Here is a 22266-nt window from a genome sequence, read left to right on the forward strand (position 1 = left end):
ATGACAGTACTATGTCTAACCTAGAAGATGATTTAGGATCAAGCCAAATCAAGCTTTTTTGCCTGGAGCCTTTGAAAGTGATAGAAGTTGCTGAACTTTTACCATATAATAAATAGTGTGACAAGAAGGAAGAGCCTGTGCAGTATTGGCTTCATCAGTTCATAAGCTTTCTTTTGTCATATTACACTCTCCAAACTTTAGGCACACTTCCCCCACCCTCCAAACCCTACATAGTACTTTAGTGGTATGTTAGGAATGACAGCTGATTCCTTAACTTTGTTGCATCGTGTCTAACAATCTTTCTGATACCAAAATGTGTAAGTGACAGATAATTGTATATAGTATTGTTACTGTGTTTTTATTGAGAAGCCTTTTGCTCTTAGAGAAGAGATGCTAGAATGGAGAATCTGGTGGTTTTCTCAGCATTTGTTTGTGGCCTATTTTATGAAATGCTTTTAAAATTCTTAAAGAATATTGGCAGTATTTGATTTAGAGTATTGCTATCATAGTTATGTTAAGAAGTTTAAAATAATATTTTATTATTTTCCATTAGGAAACCACCCCTACTCCTAATCCCCCGCCTACAGAAGAAGAGAAAACAGAATCTAATCAGGAGGTTGCTAACCCAGAACACTATATTAAACATCCTTTACAGAACAGGTAAGCCTTCTGACACATTATGTTCTTCTGACTGAGGCAATGAGGTGAATGAATGGTAAAATAGGACAGGTTTGGGGGGAACAATTAGGTGAGACTAGTTTTAGTTATATTAGGTTGGCTATTCCATTTTCACTTGGATAACCTGTTTTTAGTAAGCAGTTGTATGTGCGAGTCTTGAGCGCAGAAAAGAGAACTGGTTGAGACATTGGGTTTAAAGTCTTATCAGTAATTGGTGGTAAGTGAAACTATATAGCAAATGAATTCTCTTTGAAGTGAACTTGACTCAAGACAGAGAGGTTTGGATACCAGCTTATAACGGATTTTTTGGAGGGATAATGCCTATGAAAGGTTTAGACATAAACTGTGTAAACTAGGACAGAGTGGCAGTCAGGGAAACAAAGAAAATGGTTTGTTTCAAGGATAGGTGGTCAATAGCATATGTTACACAAAAAGGTCAAATATCCATTGGAATAAACAATTTGAAAAAGGCTCAAAATGGCCATTGGATTGAATGATAAAGTCCTTGCTAATGTAGAAGAAAGTTTAGTAGAATGTAGATGATGGAAAAAGCTTGGAGTAGTTGGTATAGTGAATACAAACGTATTATAGAGCAAGAGTAAGCAACTTGAAGTCGGCCTGTGAAGGAGAAAAAGCTGGGGGATGTGGAGTCTGGAGGTTGGTTGGTTTCTTTTTAAGACAAGTTAGGAGAGGAAAAGAGGAGCGGTTAGGATGAATTAAGTTTCAGGACACCTAGCTGGCTCAGTTGGTAGAGCATGCAACTCTTGATCTCAGGGGTTGTGAGTTCAAGCTCCATATTGAGTGTGGAGCCTACTTAAAAAAAAAAGGATGAGTTAAATTTCATAGTCAAGTAGTAGCTCATTATATATTTTCCCAATTCTACCCCACCCCTTCCCAGTATGTTTGTGTTTTTATGTTTTGTGTTTTTATGGTTTTTATGGTGATGAGAAGTAACATGAATGCTCTGAGAGCTGATGGTGGGAAGAAAAGGGCAAGGCAGAAATATTTTAAGAATTTGGAGGGAAGTAAATTAGAATTTATTTGAGGATATTTAAATATTTCAATTCCATTCATTCCCTTACCCCAAGACTTTTTAACCCTATCTACTTTAAAAATCCCATAAGCCTGTATATGTTTCACAGGCATCCCTTGTTTTATTGCATTTTGCAGAAACTTCTTCTTTTTTTTTTTTTTTAAAGATTTTATTTATGTATTTGACACAGAGAGAGAGAGATTACAAGTAGGCAAAGAGGCAGGCAGGGGCGGGGGGGGGGGGGGGGGGGGGGCCCCCGGTGCAGAGAGGCCGACTCAGGCCTTGATCCCAGGATCCTGAGATCATGACCTGAGCTGAAGGCAGAGGCATAACCCACTGAGCCACCCAGGTGCCTGAAACTTCATTTTTTTTTACAAATTGAAGTTTTGTGGTGACCCTGCTTTGAGCAAGTTGGTGCCACTCTTCCAGTAGCATTTGTCTGTTTTGTGTCTCTCTGTCACATTTGGGCAAGTCTTAGAATCTATCTCAAACTTTTTCATGGTGTTTGTTATGGTGATCTGAAATCAGTGATCTTTGATGTAATTACTGTAATCATTTTGGGGCATCATGAACTGTGCCCATATGAGATGACATACTTAATAAATACTGTGTGTTCTAATTGCTTTACTCACTAGTTGTTTCCCATCTCTTTGCCTCTCCTTGGGTCTCCCTTTTCCCTGAGACAGAACAATATTGAAATTAGGCCAAGTAATAACCCTATAGTAGCCTGTAAATACTCAAGTGAAAGGAAGAGTCCTATACATCTCACTTTAAATCAAAAGCTAGAAATGATTAAGCTTAGCGAGGAAGGCGTGTTGAAAGCTGAGATGGGCCAAAAACTAAGTCTCTTGCACTAAACAGCCAACTTACGAATGCAAAGGAAAAGTTCTTGAAGGAAATTAAAAGTGCTACTCCAGTGAGCTCATGGATAAGAAAATGAAACACCCCTAGTGCTGACAGGGAAAAAGTTTAAGTGGTCTGGATAGAAGATCAGACCATCCACAATATTCCCTTAAGCCAAAACCTTATCCAGAGCAAGGTCCTAATGCTCTTCAATTCTGTGAAGGCTGAGAGAGTAGAGGAAGCTGCAGAATAAAAGTTTAAAGCTAACACAGGTTTGGTTCCTGAGGCTTAAGAAAAGAAGCTGTCTCTCTAACATAAAAATGCAAGGGCTGATGTAGACGCTGCTCCAGGTTATCCAGAAGATCGAGCTAAGATCATTATGAAGCTGGCTACACTGAATAACAGGTTTTCAGTGTAAATGACAAAGCCTTCTGGTGGAAGATGTCATCTGGATGGACTTTGATAGCTAGAAAGAAGTCAGTACCTAGCTTCCAAGGACAGGCTGACTCCTTTTAGGGTCTAATATAGCCAGTGACTTTAGGTTGAAGCCAGTGCTTATTTACCATCCTGTAAATCCCATAGTCCTAAAGAATTATACAAAATCTACTCTTCAGTGCTTAGTAAATGAATCAGTAAAGTCTGAATGACAGCACTTCTGTTTTACAAAGCAGTTTACTGAATATTTTAAGCCCACTATTCAAACCAATTCCTTTCAAAATACTAATGCTCCTAGAACAATGTACTTGGTCACCCAAGAGTTCTGATGTACAAGATGCATGTTGTTTTCATGCCTGCTAATATATCTGTTTGGCAGTGTATACAACATCTGAACAAAGAAGTAATTTTGACTTTGAAGTCTTACTGTTTAAGAAATACATTTTGTAAAACTGTAGCTGCCATATAGATAGGAGTTCGTCTGATTGATCTGGATAAAGTACACTGAAAACCTTCTGGAAAGGATTCAACCGTTCTAAAATGCTGTTAAGAACATTCATGGTTCCATATGTAGAGGTCAAAATATCAACATGAATGACGTTTGGAAGAAGTTGATTCCAGCCTTCCTGGTTGATTTTGAGGGCTTTAAGACTTTGGTGGAGAAAGTAACTGCAGATGTAGTAAAGAAGTAGAATTAGAAGTGGAGCCTGAAGATTAGGACTGAATTGCTGCAACTCATCATAAAACTTGAATAGATGAGGAGTTGCTTGTTATGGATGAGCAAAGATGTTTTCTTGAGATGGAACCTACTCCTGGTGAAGATGCTGTGAAGATTGTTGAAATAACAACAAAGGATTTAGAATATTACATAAACTTAGTTGATAAAGCAGTAGCAGAGTTTAAGAGGACTGACTCCAATTCAAAAGAAGCTCTGCAGATAAAAGTATCCAAACAGCATTGCGTGTTACAGATAAATCGTTCGTGAAAGGAAGAGTCAATTAATGTGGGAGACTTCATTGTTTGTCTTACCACAGCTACCCCCATACTTCAGTAACCACCCCCTGATCAGTCAGCAGCCAGCATCATCAAAACAGGACCTTCTATTAGCGAAAGGATTTTGACTCACTAAAAGCTTGGATGATGGTTTTTAGCAATAAAGTATTTCTTTTAAGATTTTATTCATTTATTTGAGAGAGAGAGAGAGAGAAAGTATGAGAAGTGGAGGGTCAGAGGGAGAAGCAGATTCCCTGCTGAGTAGGGAGCCTGATGTGGGACTCGATCCCCGGACTACGGGATCATTACCTGAGCCAAAGGCAGTTGCCTAACCAACTGAGCCATCCAGGCGCCTCTACAACAAAGTATTTTTAAATTAAGGTATATACATTAGGTTTTTAGACGATGATATTGCACCCTTACTAGAATACGGTATAGTGTAAACATAACTTTTATGTGCCTCTGGAATCCAAAAAATTTCAGTAGTCTGACTTCCTTTATTCTAATACGTACTTTAGTGTGGTGTTTTAGAACCGCATCTGCAGTATCTCTAAGATACACCTATAGTTTCCCTTACCCAGACAATACATTTTCCCTTTATGGCCTGAATATTTTTTTCACCATTTCTTCATTATCATGGTAGACATATTGAAATAAAGTCCAAACATGTTTTAGGTAGTTTTTTCATAAGATACCTGTTTCAGCATATCCTGTAGTGAGGAAGAAATTCATTGTTTATACAGTGGGGATTGTCAGCAAATGAGTGAGCCATCAAAGGTCAAATAGTCCATAAAGGGTAAAAATCCTTCCTCAGGGGAAAGCATTGTACCAAAGTTGAACAATTGATTAGTGGCAGTTTCATATAATTCAACATAAAAGTTGTACCAAAACCCTTAAGGAAGGTATTTTTTCAAATTTTTTTAAAGATTTGCTCATTTTAGAGAGAGAGGCAGATGGTGAATGCATGTACAAGCAGGGGAAGGGGCAGAGGGAGAGGATCTCGAGCAGACTCCCCACTAAAAGTTGGAAGCTCAATCGACTGAGCCACTGAAGCACCCCTGTTTTGGTTTTTTTGTGTGCTTTTTTTTTCATATTTTTAATGTTAACTTACAAAAAGCTAACTCTGTATGCCTTTTGTCTTTGAAGCTAGTTTTTGGTATTGCTGTTGCTGGGAGAGGTAATCAAAGCATATATCCCTCACAGCTTGAATAACATTCAAGAAGAGCCTGAAAAATGTCATTAGTAGATAAACTGATTAACCCTAAAATGAAGTCTGTGAGGATTTCAACTTTTCTATGAATTCTACTTCAGTAATAATATCATTGTGTAAAATATTATCATTTGGAAAAATATTCCAAGATGTTTTATGTTCAGATCAGGTAGTTTCCTCATTATTTACTTTTTGTAAATATTGCATAATTATGCATTATTAAAAATGTATAATAATTATAAGAGTAAATTATCAGGGTACAAGTATGTTAAGTAAAAGTTCTCTGTTTTCCTTAGATACTTTCTTTTCCATTTTACTTTTCTTCACTCCTGGAGTAGTCCGTGTTAATTTTGGTTTGTAGTCTTCCAAAGCTTTTTAGTGTGCAGGTCTGTTTTTTTCTTTATACAAGTGACAATACTGTTAACTTTTTTGTTTGTGCAGATTTTGCCCTGTTATTTTAAACTTGGTGTTAAATGAATAGTCACATATTTTATCAGGCTTATATTAATGGGTATTTAGACCTTTTTTGTTTCCTTTTTACACTGTTGTAGTATATGCATTCCTGTATGTTTTTTGTGTACTTGTAGGAATATATTTATTAGCTAAAATTTCAGATTTTTAAAAAAAGATTTATTTATTTGAGAGAGTGGTGGGGAAGAGCAGAGGGAGAGGGAGAAGTAGGTTTCCAGCTGAGGAGGGAGCCTGATGTGGGGCTTGATCTGAGGACCCTGAGATCAGGACCCAAGCCAAAGGCAGATGCTTAACTGACTGAGCCACCCAGGAGGCCCAAAATTTCAGATTTCTTAGGTGAAAGACTATGCTTTAACAGCCTAAATAGATAATTGCCAAATTATCCTCCTTTATCAGCTTAGGCTCTTAGCAGTGTGAGTTCTTGGTTTCTACATCTTTGCAATTGGTTGGTCCTAGTCTGATTTATAAAAAGATAATGTCTTCTCATTTTAAATTTGCATTTTAAAAAAGATTTTATTTATTTCTTTGTCTGAGAGAGAGCACATAAGGAGCAGGGGAGAGAGAAGCAGGCTGGAGAGCTCAATACCAGGACTGGGAGCCAAAGGCAGATGAGATGGTTAACCGACCCAGCCAGCCAGGTGTCCCTAATTTGCATTTCTTTTAACGTTGCACAGCTTTGTCATATATATGGAACATTTTTGTTTTTATCTGTGGACAGTCTGCTCAGTTCTTTGGTCTAGGTATAGGAAGCAGGTATTCTTTAAAGTTTTATTTCCAGGGTGCCTGGGTGGCTTGGTTAAGTGTCCCTCTCCTGAGTTTGACTCAGATCGTGATTTCAGGGTTTTGAGATCAAGCCCTGTATTGGGCTCTGCACTCAGCAGGGAGTCTGCTTGAGATCCCCCCTCCGCGCCCCTCTGGCAATCTTTCCAAAATAAATGAATCTTTAAAAAAAAAAGTTTATTTCCTGGCATTGTAATTAGGGTTGCTAACTTACCCATGTAGGACATTAAGGTGAAAATGAATTATCCAAATAATTTGTCTTTTAACATTGTTTGTGGAATTACATTTTTTTAAAACAGGTTTTTTCTTTTCTTTTCTTTATTTTTAATAGGTTTTGGTTTTTATGTAGTCCAGTAGCACCTTTCCTCCATGGCTTCTGGGTTTCATGTCCATCTTAGGAATAACTTTATCCACATAATTATTCTGTTTAATAGCTGCATAGTTCTGTTTTATTGGTGTATATTTTATTTAAGTCCGCAGTTCTTAAATTTTTGGCCTCAAGACCTTTTTATTGAGGACCCCACAGAGCTTTGGTTATGTAGATTTTTATCTATTTCCCTTTAGTATATTAGAAAATAAACCTGAGAAAATGTAAAATTATATATTCATTTAGAAAATCCATTGCATGTTAACAAATATTTTTTATGAAAAAATATTCAAAAATATAGTGGGAAGAATAGCATTTTTATAAATCTCTTTAAGTGCCTGACTTAACAGAAGTTAGTATAGCTGCATTCAGTCTGTGAAGAAGATAAGTTGTTTCATAGGAAGTATAAGAGTATATGTCCTCATACAAGTACATGGTTGGAAAAGGAGGATTTTTAATAGCCTTGTAAGTTAATTATAGATACTATCCTTTGATAATACGTTTTTTATAGGTCAGCTGCAATGTATAATCTGAAAATATATCCAAGAATCTTTCCTTCTTTGTTTCATTAATATCTATTGGCCTGTCTTGCATTTGGCATGGACCTTTTACCCATGTATGATTTTGAAACACCAGGGGTCCTTTGGAAAACATTGGTTCAGTGAGTTATGCAGATCTTCTAGATACTGATAGTTCTTATTATGCAGTATGAAAACAGTAATGTCCATTAATATCACTACTAAACTCATCAGAAATGTGTTTTAGTTGTAGTAAGTTTGTCACAGTAGCACATGCAGTCTTTCCAGACTTCTGATATTCTCCTGGAAGCTCACTCTCTTCATTTTCAAGAAATAACTGTGTTTATCTATCAGTCATGGTTAAAATGGAGTTCTATGAAAAAAGTGGCTAGTTTACAATTCAGTTCCTTAAGCATTGATTATACTTTGGTATATGGAAATGTTTTGTTATTGATTTTGATTTTTTGCAGAATATGAAAAATATGTAGATAGATTAAAATTCAGTGAAACCAATTACTATGTTTCATCAGTGGCATTCTTAACTGCAACTGACGTTGTTACCGTCAGAGGTGGTGAAGGTAAAGGGTGCAGTGACTGCTAGTACAATTTGATACCATTGTATGGAACTTGCTAAGATACCAGCAGATTTAGTCCACCATTGCTTTTGTACCATTAGTACAAATGTCAACACAGGGAAAAATAAAATAATGTCTTAGCATTATTATGAAAATAGTTCTTACTTAATCAGAGTTCCTGAAAGGGTCCTAAAGTCCCCTAAGCATTTGCAAACCACATTTTGATAACTGGATTTAAATGACCCCTTGTTGAAAGTGCTTAAGATGTTTCCAAATTTTCCAACATGAAGAACATTCTTGTACAAACATTTTTACCTAATCATTAATTATTTTGTTAGGATAAATTTTTATATGTCCAATCGCTGGATGCAGTTAAAAAAAAAAGGGAAAAAGAATTTTATTAATCATTTTTAATTGAGGTATAATTCACATATAACATTAGTTTCAGGTGTAAAACATGACTCAGTATTTGTGTATTTTTTTTGTATTAACATATAATGTATTATTTGCTTCAGGGGTACAGGTCTGTGAATCATCAGTCTTACACAATTCACATCACTCACCATAGTACCTACCCTCCCCAATGTCCATAACTATATTGTGAAATGATCACTGTAGAAAGTTTACTTAATATCTGTCACCATACTTAAAAAAAGGTTTTTTTCCTTGTAATGAGAAGTTTTAAGATTTACTCTTAGCAACTTTTCATATACATAATACATTGTCATTAACCATAGTCTCCATGTTGTATATCATTAATGACTTAAGTATTTTATAACTGGAAGTTTGTACCTTTTGACCCTTTTCACTTCTTTTTACCCAACCCCTACCTCTGGCAGCCACCACTCTTTCTGTGTTTATGACCTTGGTTTTTTTAGTTTTTTTTGTTTTAAGATTTCCCATATAAATGAGAAACATAACAGTATCTGTCTTTCTTTATCTGACTTAGTTAACATGTGCCCTCCATGTTCATCAAATGTCTCAAATGACAGATTTCTTCCTCTTTTTTTGTGGGCAAATAATACTCTGTTGTGTACATACAACATTTTCTTTATCCATTCACTTATTGATGGGTACTGAGGTGATTTCCACACGTAACAATGCTGCATGAACATGAGGGTGGTGCATACATCTTCTTGAGTTAGTGTTTTCATTTTCTTCAGGTAAATACCTAGAAGTGGAATTGCTGGATGATATGGTCGTTCTATTTTGAATTTTTTCAGGAAAGATTTAATTTTGGAAAACCAGAGTATACAGTACTTGACCTTATTACATGTGTCTTTAATAATTTCCGTGCCTTTGCTTTTTTTCTTTTTTGTCCTTAGCGGCTTGGCAAATTCACATGGTCAAATGGATGTTGAAATGCATCTCATTTTTATGTCAGATTACCTAAGCGTTAATTACGGAGTTTTGAAGTATATATAATGTGTTTGGAAACCTGTCTTCAGACAACCTTATTCTCAGTGAGAAAATGAAATTTCCCTCTTGAGTTACCTTTGGTATCGTAATTCAGATAATTGTACTAAAGATGTTATCTTGGGCTATTTAAGTGTAACTTTGATGTGACATGAGTTTGTATTCCAGGTATTAGAATAAAACTTTTTTTAACAGTTATATACAGATATGTAGAAACTAGTATACATTATTTCAGAGCATGTGATAGCATTACTCAGTGAATCCTTTTATTTTGTTATTTTCTCATTTGTGTGCTTGTATAAAGAGAAAATTGCATTTCATAGTCACCCCCCCCCCTTTTTAGGAGTCTCTTATTTTCCACTCTTGGCTAATACCTTTTCATTTCTCTGAAAATTCAGCTTTCTTGCTCCCTGCTTTCTTTTCTGGTTAAGTGCTTCTGCTGTTTTTCTTAAGTAACTGCTTCATTATCTCTGTCAGAGCAGTTGGCACTCTGTAATTGTCTATTAAACATTTCTCTGAATTACTCTAACGGATGAACCCAATGGGTCTCTAAAGTATAGCAGAGAATCTGTTAGGAAGTAGGTACAAAATACATACTTATATTTTTTCCCTTTAAAGATCTTTTTTAGGGGCGCCTGGGTGGCTCTGTGGTTCCACATCTGCCTTCCGCTCTGGTCATGGTCCCAGGGTCCTGGGATTGGGCCTGTATGGCGCTCCCTGCTCAGTGGGAGGCCTGCTTCTCCCTCAGCCTCTCCCTCTGCTTGTGTTCCCTCTCTCCCTGTGTCTCTCTGTGAAATACACTCTCTGAAATAGACACACAGGGAGAGGGAACACAAGCAGGGGGAGAGAGTGAAGGAGAAGCAGACTTCCCGCCGAGCAGTGAGCCCCATGCAGGGCCCCATCCCAGGACCCTGGGATCACGACCAGAGCCAAAGGCAGATGTGGAACAACTGAGCCACCCAGGTGCCCAAAATACATACTTTCTAAATGAAAGAGCGAAAACTACTCATTATTTGCTACTATAATATTATCTACCATTTAAAATTATTTTTAAATTAAAATAAATTTTTAATTGTGGTAAAATACACCATAACAAAATTTACCATCTTAGCCATTTTTTAAGTGTACGGTTCAGTAGTGTTGAGTACATCCATGCTGTTGTGCATCCAGTCTCCAGAACTCTTTTTCATCTTGGCAAAACTAAAACTCTGTACCCATTAAACAGTTGTCCATTGCCTTTCCTTCTAGCCCCTGCCATTTTACCTTCTATCTCTGAATTTGATTACTTGAAATACCTCATACAAGTAGATTTATACTGTGTGTCTTTCGTGATTGGCTTATTTCACTTAATGTAATGTCCTTAAGGTTCATCCTCAGACTTTGTTTTTAAGTCTGACACATATTCCACTGTATATTTAAACCAGATTTTATTTATCTACTCATCTGTCAGTGGACACTTGGGCTGCTTCCTTCCTTTGGCTGTTGTGAAGAAAGAGGCTAGGAATGTGAATTTAAAAACTACCATGTTTGACGCTGACTTTTTACTTTTAGATGGGCACTCTGGTTTTTTAAAAATGATAAAAGCAAAACTTGGCAAGCAAACCTTCGGCTGATCTCTAAGTTTGATACTGTTGAAGACTTTTGGGCGTAAGTAACCATTTTAGGATGTTTGTTTTATTAAGTGTGTAATTTTTCATTTTAAGTCACATTCCCAAAATGGAGGATAAGGTAAACAATAGATGTTCATCTGTAGACCTACCTTTTTATTTGTCCATCTCCTCAGAACTGTTTGAATTGGAAAGCTTCAGTCTTGTCAGCCTTTAGCCCTGTGTATATTCTATATTCTTGTCCTAAGAGATCCTTCCCTTGGGAGTCCTTTGTTGCTTCTAGAACTTTTGACAATATGTTGGAACCTGTCCCCTTTCTTGGTTGCCTAGATACATTTGCCCCATACTCCGGAGCTTTGTTAGGTTCCCTTTTTGCAAATTTTTTTTGGTGTAACACCTAGGATTTCCTGTGATATGGATTCTGAGATTTTTCAAAGGCTGAAAGGTTTGTCCAAGTAAAATTTAGGTAAAGTAAAATTTAAAATTTGTAAAGTCTTTTCAAGAAGTTTTGTAGTATTGATTCTCGAAAAACAAATTAATTTAATATGTAATTTATTTGAAAAATGATTTTCATTTCAAAGATAAAACTTGTTAAGACATTTTTAAGAGGTGTAAACTTATCTAAAATTCTAATTTGTGCATCTAGTATTTTTTTGGATCCTATATATGTTGAATCAGTGATGTAACTCTTATGTATTAACATAACCCCCGAGTGTATTTTGCCCACAAAAAAGAACAGATTGTCAGAAGATTCATATATGTATACTTCTTCCAGGGCAGAAACAGTATTCTTCTGTATCTTTGCAGTGCTTTGCCCACAATAGATATTAAATATGCATTTGAATCACTAGGGGAAAAAAGCATAGAATAATTAGAGAAAACTCTTAAATTTTGAGCTGTGTACTTTGAGTCGTCACTTTATATTGAAATCATTATCTTTTTTTGAAGTAATGGAACTGTATTTAAATCCCCAGTAATTCATAGGTTTAGTTGTCTAATTAAACTAGGGTTACCGTGTTTTGCCCTTCATCAAAACATCAAGTGATTTTCTTCTTTGATTGTATTTATTTGAGTCCTCTAAAAAGTCTTCAGTCTCCTATGGAAGAGGAAGAACAAGAGTCTTGGGAACCATTTCCCCCTCTGAACCAGATCTGCATTTATCTGGTTTGGTAGGCTTTTCACCGGTTTACATAATTGGGTTTCTAAGTGAGCCTGTACTTACAGCATGGTCCCATACTTTAGTTATGTGTAAGCATTGTCATTGCATAGTAGACTTTCACACTTAGACATATGAAGGAATTCTTTAGCTTTCTGTAAATACCTAAGCACTTAATTTCTCACTTTTTTTCCTGGCAGATTTAGTGGTAAACAGCTGTTGAGCCCTTTGGGATTTATCCAGTCTCATCTGTAGTGCTCTGATTCTGTTTAAATGTGTCACTACAAGTACTCATTACTATAAACTTAATAGACTTTAGAGCACATTGAAGGAGAAAGGAGAAGGCATAAAGAAGCATTGGGCATTTCTACCTTGAGTGCCATTGAAGAAAGCATTTCCACCCTCTCCAATAATTTCATAAAGTGGTGGTGCTAATTATATAGTTACTGTTACTATCCAGGCCTCTTCTCTTGCCTAGTGGAAGCTGCCAATGATAATGTAGTTTGGAAGAGTGACCGATGAGTAACTCTGCAGATCTTATTCAGCCTTGGGCTACCTTCCCCCAGATTGGATTTGTATGTAATCCTGTGGAATGTGATCCAAAGGATGCCAGAATCTTTCTTAAAATTCTGCTTGAAATATTTCTGGATTAAAATAGCATCAGGAGAGTCTAAGGATAATAGCATTGTCCATGGTCTGCAGATGTAGCAAGATCATGTTTTTGCATCTAATGTTGGAGACGGGCAAAGCATCCTTAAATCTGTTGCCAATTTTATTATAACATTGCAAGAAGAAACTTCAGGAGGTCAAATAATTTAGCCTTCTACCTTCAGGCTAGTGAATATTTAAGTTATTTCAAGTGTTACTCTGTTACATTGATACTTGGGGAAAAGTTTAAAAATATAGATTCCAGGGTTCCACCCTATATATAAAGGGATTAAAATCACAGGAGTAGGGCCTGGGTGGTTTTTGTTTGTTTGCTTGCTTGCTTGTTTTTTTCCAAAGCTTTCCAAATAATTGCTATGCTGACTGACTAGTGATGACTGCAGTATTTGAGACCCATTGGTCTTTTCTAGGACAACTTCAAGGATAATAATGCTGTCTTCTTTCAGTCCTGCAGTGCTGATAGTCAGGAAGTTTGTCTTGCTTTCCCTTGATTTGTTTTTTTGTGTGTTTAAAACTGCTCATTAGCATCATGAATACTTTCATGTACAGAAAGCAGCCTCATACCTCCTATTCTCAGTTTCTTATATATACATATGTATGCACTGAGTTAACTAATACATCAAAATATACTTTTGTCAGAATAAAATCATTAAAAATATTTTCTTGAAAATGATCAAATGCTGATTCTTGAACTGACCATTATTAAGATACCTTTTTGGTCCATTATGGATATTGACTCAGTAGAAAAACAAGCAAATGAACTTTTATCTTTTTATTTTATCATATTCTCTAAATACATTTAGTATTTACATTTTAGGTACATAAGTACCTAAACTCTGCATTACATATTCTGTGTTTATAATTGTCCTTTTCTTTTACCTAGTCTGTACAACCACATCCAGTTGTCTAGTAATTTAATGCCTGGCTGTGACTACTCACTTTTTAAGGTATGTTTAACTGGTGATTTCATACATTCATTATAAGACTGGACCATTCAGTTACTCAGTAAGAAATCTTGTCAGAAACTTAGGAATAGTAATGCTCTGAGTTTTGGAGAATAATTAAATTAATTTTACTGGGCTTTAGCCTAAACAAATTTTGCCTTACTGCTATAAATAATTGCAATTGAGAATCTTACTCTGTGGGCACACACTGTGATTGATTTTTGACCATCCAGTCCAGTCTCTCTCTTACACATTTGAGTAGACTGAAGTGTAGAACTCCAGAGTTCATCAGGAATTCTTAACCTTGGATGCATTGGTCTTTGGGATATTCATATTTACAAATGGGTTTTGTCAAGTGGTAGGGGGTGGGGCATTCATTAACTCTGAAATTGCATAATTTTTGCATATATTTTCTATATATAGAAATGTATGTAGCTTCTCAAGGGTATCTGTTTCTCGGTGTTTAAGAACCTCAACTTAAAGGAACCCCAAGGTTTATAGCTAATAATTATGTCAGGACTCTAGTTCTGCAGTCCCATAGCTTTAAATCCTGCCTTCTTTTTTCCCCACTACATCAATAACAGCTTTATGGAGAACAAAGTAAGAAGTTGACAGAGTTGTTCCTTCCTCTTTGTAGTGCTCTCCTCAATTAAAGTAACAATTTTGTCTAATATTGTTACCTACTAACCTTGTAGGATGGTATTGAGCCTATGTGGGAAGATGAGAAAAACAAACGAGGAGGAAGATGGCTAATTACATTGAACAAGCAGCAGAGACGAAGTGACCTGGATCGCTTTTGGCTAGAGACAGTAAGGTTTTAAAATTATAAAGCAGTTTTGGAATATTAAAACTTAGTTTGGATTACATTTTACGTTGGTTACTTAATTTAAGAGATAAGGATGCCCACCTGTAAAATCTTAAGCCAGCAATTAATTTTGTACTATCAGTGTATACTGTGTATTTTACATACGGTACAGTGAAACCTCATACCATATTACAAATCAGATATAAAGAGATCGGCAGTTTACTTTCACTTCCATAGTAAGCTCATCCTGGTCATTTCATTAGCCTCAAAATTCTAGAACCTTGCATTTTTGTATTATACAAGTTTTACAGCCCTCTTAAGAGTATTACTTTCTATACTAAATTTTTTAGATCATTGAAGCAAACAATGAAATTGATCCTATATATTGTGCTATAACCTGGAACTTTTGGCTTTATAAGACATACATTAAATGTGAGGTAATTGTCATTTTCTCTAGTGAAAAGTTCTAAACCCCAACCTCTATCAGACATAAGGATAATAATCTCTTTTGGATTCTTAGCACTTGTCATAGCGTTTCATTTGTAGTTAGCACTTACGAAGTTAAGCAGTTCATCAGTATTTCAATAAATGGTTTTTTTATTTGTTTGGTTTTTTTTATGAAGAGATTAATTTTGTTTTGAGGGGAGATTATCAGTAAATCCATTTTAGAATTCCACTTTAAAGTCATTTCAGCTCTTTAAGATGACAGACGTTCTGGAGGTGGATGGTTGTGATAGTTATACTATGTTGTCAGTATACTTAATGCCACTGAACCATATCCTTAAAAATGGTTAAAAGTGATTTAATGTCGTGTCGTCCATACTCAAATCAAAAAAAACATTTTTTAAATAGTAAAAATGGGTAAATTTTTATATTTGCCACAATAAAAAAAATTGTGTTCATGAAAAACAGTGAGAACAAGAGGCAGCATGAGCAACTATTCAGTTATTCCATTAATATTTGTTTGTTGGGAAGTTGAAACAGCAGCATAGCAAATGACTATTAAGATAATTTGCCTTTTACATTTGCCCTGATCTCAATTGCCCCACTTGCTTAAAAAGCTAAAACAACTGTTAATGATCTCGATATTAAACACACAAATAAATTTTTGAAAAGTCAGGACAAAGAACTATATACATAAATATAATTTAGACGTTCAAAAAGTTAACTTTTGATTAAAAAACTGTTTTGTAAAGAGACATTTGTAGTTCATTAAGCAATGTATAATTTATTTAATGTAATTTGGGGTTGAATTTTTTTCTTTTTTAAAGCTGCTGTGCCTTATTGGAGAATCTTTTGATGACTACAGTGATGATGTATGTGGAGCTGTTGTTAATGTTAGAGCTAAAGGTGATAAGATAGCAATATGGACTACTGAATGTGAAAACAGAGAGGCTGTTACACATATAGGGTAAGTTTTGCTATTTGTATACTTCCTTGAAAATATTAAGATAAAAATATATTAAGATAACTAAAAGCAGAAGTATGGTTATTTATAACTTAAAAAAATACTTGGATTTGTAGATGATTATTTTCCTTATAATGTTTTCATGAAAAGTTATAATCAAACTGCTGTGTTACCATTTTCTTGTTCTTTTTTTTTTTTTTAAGTTTCTGTAAAATTTCTTTTTCCTCACAATGGGAGTATAGAATCAATCACCAGAGTGCACTATTTTGGCATGTAGACTTTTATTCATTTATCATATGACAGTATTATCTTTTTTCTATTTTAAAATCATAACATTAATATTATAATACTCTTAGTAATTCAGTGAGTATTGGCAAATAATGTATGTGCATTCTGTGTACATATGTGTACGCTGTACATAAACTTCCAGTCACATTTAAGTGATAGTATCTTAGTTCTGACCATATTTTTAAAACCCACGTGTATTATGTTTTTAATTTCTTTGTGAATATTATTCCTTGTAAAAATTGCCTGTCACTTCCACCCCACCCCACCCCTATATATTGGTCATGTTAACTGGGATCTTCTTTTTTTTACATTTAACTTAGTAAAATTTGATTTTAAATTTTGTTTTAAAATTAAATATTGGTCATAGGTCACAAAATGTTTGGTTCACCCTTTGTGATTTTTTTCCAAACATTATGAATTCTCCTATGAACATAATTTCTTTCTAGGTTAAAAGGTACGGAAATTTACCACTTTTCATTCGACAGAGGTTTTCTCTAAAGAGAAGTTGACTGTTGTTTGTGGTCATATTCTCAATCTTCCTGTCAGCATCAAGTTATTATTTGTGGGATTTAATATTTTAAAACAGTTTAAAAATAAGTACAAATTTCTTTTCTTTGAAAATCTTGTATTTGTGTCAGTATTAAAAATTATTAAAATCTTTGTGAAATATTTGACTTCAGTTTTTCAAGGGAGGATTTTTTTTTTTAAACCCTTCCAAGTTACATGGCTCAGTGCTCTGGCTTTCTGGCATTTTTAATGATTAAGTATAATGGAAGGGAATACACTGTATCATAAAATAAATCTGATAATAGTTATAATTTTGGTTATCACAAAACTGTTTTTAGAAAGTTTATTTGAAGGAGGGTAGTAGAATCTTCTGGAAGGTGTATGGATAAAAACTATCCTAGTATTCTCCAATATGTATAAACGTATATCTTTATTTTGGTGTTTATTTTTGAAGTGTTGCTGTTTTTCTTAAGAATAAATGCCTGGATTCGTAACTTTACCTGTGGTGCTCTCTGTGATCTGGCCTCAATTTTACATTGTCACCCTTTTTGCTATACTCTTTTTCTTTATGAGCTATAGCCGCACAGCCTTATTTTGTTCCCCAGCCTTCATATGTGCTTCTTTCTCTCAGCATTTTACTTTTAACCTCATGACTTTTGAAGGGGAGATTTCTCTAATTTCACAGACAAGATTAGATCATCCTTGTTATACAATATCACAGCCCCTACACTTACCCATTTTGGCACTCATCATAGTTTGTTCTTAAAATAGAGTCACATGTTATTTGAAAATTACGTTGCAGAGTTAGTATTTAAAGCAGAAATCATGTATGTTCTAAATTACCCTGAAAATACCATAAAGTAAGTGTGGTAAATGTAATTTGTAATAATATACAATATTTATTATGGTTTATATGTAAAATAAAATTGTAGCATTTTATATCAGCAAATTAGACACATAAGCAATTTTGTATAAATGAGTTATGCATGTGATACAGCTCCACTGTATGTATTTGTGATTATTTGCAAATAATCAAATACTATGAACACCCTGGGACTGTCCATGCTTTACTTATTATTGATTTATTAGTAATTACACAGTACCTCATAACAGGTCTCAGATACTGGTTAAGTGATTAACTGAAATTGCTATAAAATGAAGGGTAAATTTTACTAAAAGGAAAAGGGTGTGCAGTTTCCTGTTTCATGCTCTGGACTTTTTTATGTAAAGAACAGTAATATCAAATTTAGTGTGTGTGAATGAAAATTAATGTCTACTATTTTTATTTTTCTTCTTCTAGGAGGGTATACAAGGAAAGGTTAGGACTTCCTCCAAAGATAGTGATTGGTTATCAGTCCCATGCAGACACAGCTACTAAGAGCGGCTCCACCACTAAAAATAGGTTTGTTGTTTAAGAAGACACCTTCTGAGTATTCTCATAGGAGACTGCGTCAAGCAATCGAGATTTGGGAGCTGAACCAAAGCCTCTTCAAAAGCAGAGTGGACTGCATTTAAATTTGATTTCCATCTAAATGTTGCTAAGATATAAGAGAAGTCTCATTCGCCTTTGTCTTGTACTTCTGTGTTCATATATTTTTTTTTTTTTTTTAAATTTTGGCTAGAGTGTCCACTATCCCAATCAAAGAATTACAGTACACATCATCCCCAGAATCCATAAGCGTGTTCCTGGCCCACTCTGTAATAGCTTAGTAGAATTACCATTACAAACACATTTTACCTATCCACAATATTCAAAAAGAACTTGCATTTCTATACCTTACAGGAAAAAAATTTTGTTTATGTTCCATTGTATGCAGGAGCATATTTTGCTGGTTTGAAAGAGTATGATGCATACAGTTTTCTAGCAATTTTCTTTGTTTCTTTTTACAGCATTGTCTTTGCTGTACTCTTGCTGATGGCTGCTAGATTTTAATTTATTTGTTTCCCTACTTGATAACATTAGTGATTCTGATTTCAGTTTTTCATTTGTTTTGCTTTTGTTTTTTTCCTCATGTAACATTGGTGAAGGATCCAGGAATATGACACAAAGGTGGAATAAACATTAATTTTGTGCATTCTTTGGTAATTTTTTTGTTTTTTTGTAACTACAAAGCTTTGCTACAAATTTATGCATTTCATTCAAATCAGTGATCTATGTTTATGTGATTTCCTAAACATAATTGTGGATTATAAAAAATGTAACATCATAATTACATTCCTAATTAGAATTAGTATGTCTGTTTTTGTATCTTTATGCTGTATTTTAACACTTTGTATTACTTAGGTTATTTTGCTTTGGTTAAAAAATGACTCAAGTAGAAAAGCGGTCCCATTCATATTAAGACAGTGTACAAAACTGTAAATAAAATGTGTACAGTGAATTGTCTTTTAGACAACTAGATTTGTCCTTTTATTTCTCCATCTCTATAGAAGGAATTTGTACCTCTTATTGCCAGGCAGTCTCTATTGTGTCTTCTTGTAGTGTCTTCCACGTGAACAGCATAAGTTTGGAGCACTAGTTTTGATTATTATGTTTATTAAAATTTTTAATAAATTGAATAGGTAGCACCATATGTATGAATTAATTGATGTGGCTATCTTTGTTTTTTATGCAGGAAGGCATAGTCCTTCGGTCTTAGGTAAATAATGTACTCTTAACATGTTAAAACTCAAGAGAATTATTATCTTGGTGCATTACCATTTGATCAGAATGATAGTTGTAAAACTTGGTTGCTGAATTGAGATGTTCTGTTGTGTCAATATGATAGCATAGGGAAAGAGTATAGGTGGTGGGGATATATACATTAAGAATTTTGTTAGTGTTACTGTCTAAATAGAATGGAATAAATAGGTATAAAGACTTATATTTATATTGGTAAATTGGTGTAGTGTGGTTTTATGTAAATTTGAAAACTTGATCTACTCTTTGTAGGCATTTGAAAGCACATGTGAAAAACTTTGTACATAATAACTGTATTTCTGATGAGATAAAATGAAATATGGCTGTTATAGACAAAAAGGTAAGCTGAACTTACAGATAGAATGAAAATCATTAGATAAGAGGAAAATTTGTCTTTAAATGGTGATTATGAATTAATTTAAAAACTAATAAGCTTGACAAAAATCCTATGTATAGTAAACATGAAATTAATAGTATTGATTTCATTGAAGAATTTAAAAACAGCTTAAAGGGTACCACAGGCTACTGAGTACTCTCAATACCACAAACTTAGTATTCTTACTTAGTATTCTAGACATACAGAATCTTTTGTGTTTATAATCTCTATAGACTGTACCTGATATCTGCTGCTTAAGCTTGGGTGTTTGGTTAAGGTGATTTATTGTCTGTGTTGATATGTAGTTGTGAGCACTACAAGAGCTTATATATACATGATGGTGGTGGTGGTGTGTTGACAGTGGGTGCGATTGGAGTAATATATTAGAAATCAGTGCTCTGTTTCCTTAATTCTAAAGTGTAGTCCATTTTAAGAAGCATCAGCTTTCAGGAGTGGAGGAGGAATAATGAATTAAATGTATACATTTCTAAATTTGTTTTTAAAACCTGATTTATAATACTTATTTGATTATCCTTATTCTCACCATTTTATAATCATAATCAGTTTTATTTTAAGTCTTCTCCCAGTGGGTGGGGAGGATGATGAATTATTGAGTCACTTTTGGCAGATGCTACATAAGTATTACAGTGACTTGCAACTTTTCATAACTTCATTAGCATCTTTTCTAAATATAAGATTAGACTGTACATGATTTTCTATCTTTCTTCTCCCTGTCCAACAGATTATAAATAAATATATTTTCATAATAGAGAATTAAAATCTTTTAACAAAAGAATTGTAATTAATTGTAGGGATGTGACATATTTAACCAATTTAGTTGTTTATTCAGTTCAAGAGAAGGCTTTGAGACATACTGTGGAAGAATTAAATAATTACAATACTTATATAGTACTTAATACGTGCCGGGCAGTGTTCTAAGCACTTTACATGCACTTTAACCTGCACAATTATCCTTTGATGTAGGTGCTGTTGTCCCCATTTTATAGATGAAACAGAAGCAGGGAGGATGTAAGTCACTTTATAGCTTTTAAGTTGCAAAATGGATTTTGTTACAGAGACCCTAAAATAACATTATACTCTCTGAATAGTGTAGAGCCTATCTTATAGGCTATAGTAAATCACATCAGATTGTAGTCATGTTACAGGCCAGGCATTTTTCTTTCATTTTACTTCCTTTGGTAATGGAACTTAAAATAGGCCTCCTAGGCTCACCCTATTAGCAAGCAACTAAATCATTTGGGGGAGTTTGGAGAACATGGAGACAAAGATAACAGGAGTTTACAGATATATGAGTTATATAGTTATATAAGTTAAGTGAATATTTTCATATACTTTAAGTGTCTATATCCTGTTATCTTCTAAAATAAATGGTAAAACAAAGCAAAATTTTCAAGTCGATAGGAGTGAACATTCTTAAGAGCTATAGCTTGCATTTGAAAGGATAATTTTAATTTTCTGAGGTAGTATGATAATGCAATGTTTTAAATTTTAAAATTAAAACAAGTTAATGATCAGTCTCTGTGCTACTTTTTATCTCTAATTATTATGGATTCTCTTCATTATTTAGTGGGGGGAGAGCTGAATTTTCTCACTCAAAAGACTCTCTAGACTAACACGAGCTTTTAGTCAGATTGACATTAGAGAACAAAATGGTAGGTCATTGTTATCCAGTGTCTCTGTGGACCAGTGTAGAAATTGAGAATGTCTACATTCTATAGCAGTTTGATAGTACTGTCACATTAAAGTATGTGATCAGTAATCTAGTAATTTTTGAAAATACATTTTACAAAAATGTGTTTTTGGCAGAGTGCAATTTAAGGGTTAAAACTGGTCCTTCACATACAATTTGAGAAACATTACTCTTGGTGGTTTTCCTTAGGAGCCAAGGCCAGCTCATTTGCCCATCCTTCCCTGAAACAGCTAGGTTTGTTACTTCTCTACGCCTCATCTCCTCAAAATTATTGGACTTGGTGTCAAAATTTCAGTCCTAAACTGTAACATCTTTAAATAATGCTGTGGTATTAAATAAACAGCATTAAATAATGCTGTGGTATCCTGCTTATTATGAATTCCAAAGTAGACATCAGGCAACCTTCCTCGTACTTCGAGTAGTTTAGACTTTAATATTGCTGTCACTTTTCCATTGCTAGAAGCCAGAAATGAAATTGCAGGCACATGATCACATGTGGTACTGTGGTTTGCTATTTTTTTAATTGAGAGGAACCAATTTCACATTTTAATCTTGTCCTGTTTTCTTCTAATTCAGAACTTGTCATTTTTGCCTTTATAGTCAGTGTAAATTGTAGTCTTACCTTTGTATACTTGAGTTTTTGTGTTTGTGTAAAGGAAATAGTATTGTGTTCTCTAGCAGGGGCACATATTCTCTACCCCTTCCCCATCTAGACTGTTCTAATCCACATACATGAATCATCATCAGTTCTGTAACTGTGTCCTATAGTGCTTCTTTGCAAGTTTTGCAGTTTTGGGCC

General features: G+C 34.5%; 1 protein-coding gene across 2 annotated transcripts in view; it reads left to right on the forward strand.

The window, feature by feature from the left end:
* EIF4E (eukaryotic translation initiation factor 4E) overlaps positions 1-19096 on the forward strand; it is a 42269-nt gene extending 23173 nt beyond the window's left edge. For both annotated transcript variants that reach the window (XM_032861221.1, XM_032861212.1), the window contains 6 exons: positions 554-660; positions 10871-10966; positions 13632-13695; positions 14388-14501; positions 15769-15908; positions 18001-19096. In XM_032861221.1, coding sequence (XP_032717112.1) covers positions 554-660; positions 10871-10966; positions 13632-13695; positions 14388-14501; positions 15769-15908; positions 18001-18115 — 636 coding nt within the window. In that variant the 3' untranslated portion in view covers positions 18116-19096. The remainder of the gene's footprint in view (positions 1-553; positions 661-10870; positions 10967-13631; positions 13696-14387; positions 14502-15768; positions 15909-18000) is intronic.
* The last annotated feature ends 3170 nt before the right edge of the window (positions 19097-22266 follow it).

This window comes from Lontra canadensis, unplaced genomic scaffold (genome assembly GCF_010015895.1).
Source record: "Lontra canadensis isolate GAN:19392208 unplaced genomic scaffold, GSC_riverotter_1.0 scaffold1, whole genome shotgun sequence".
NCBI classification, from domain to species: Eukaryota; Metazoa; Chordata; class Mammalia; order Carnivora; family Mustelidae; genus Lontra; species Lontra canadensis.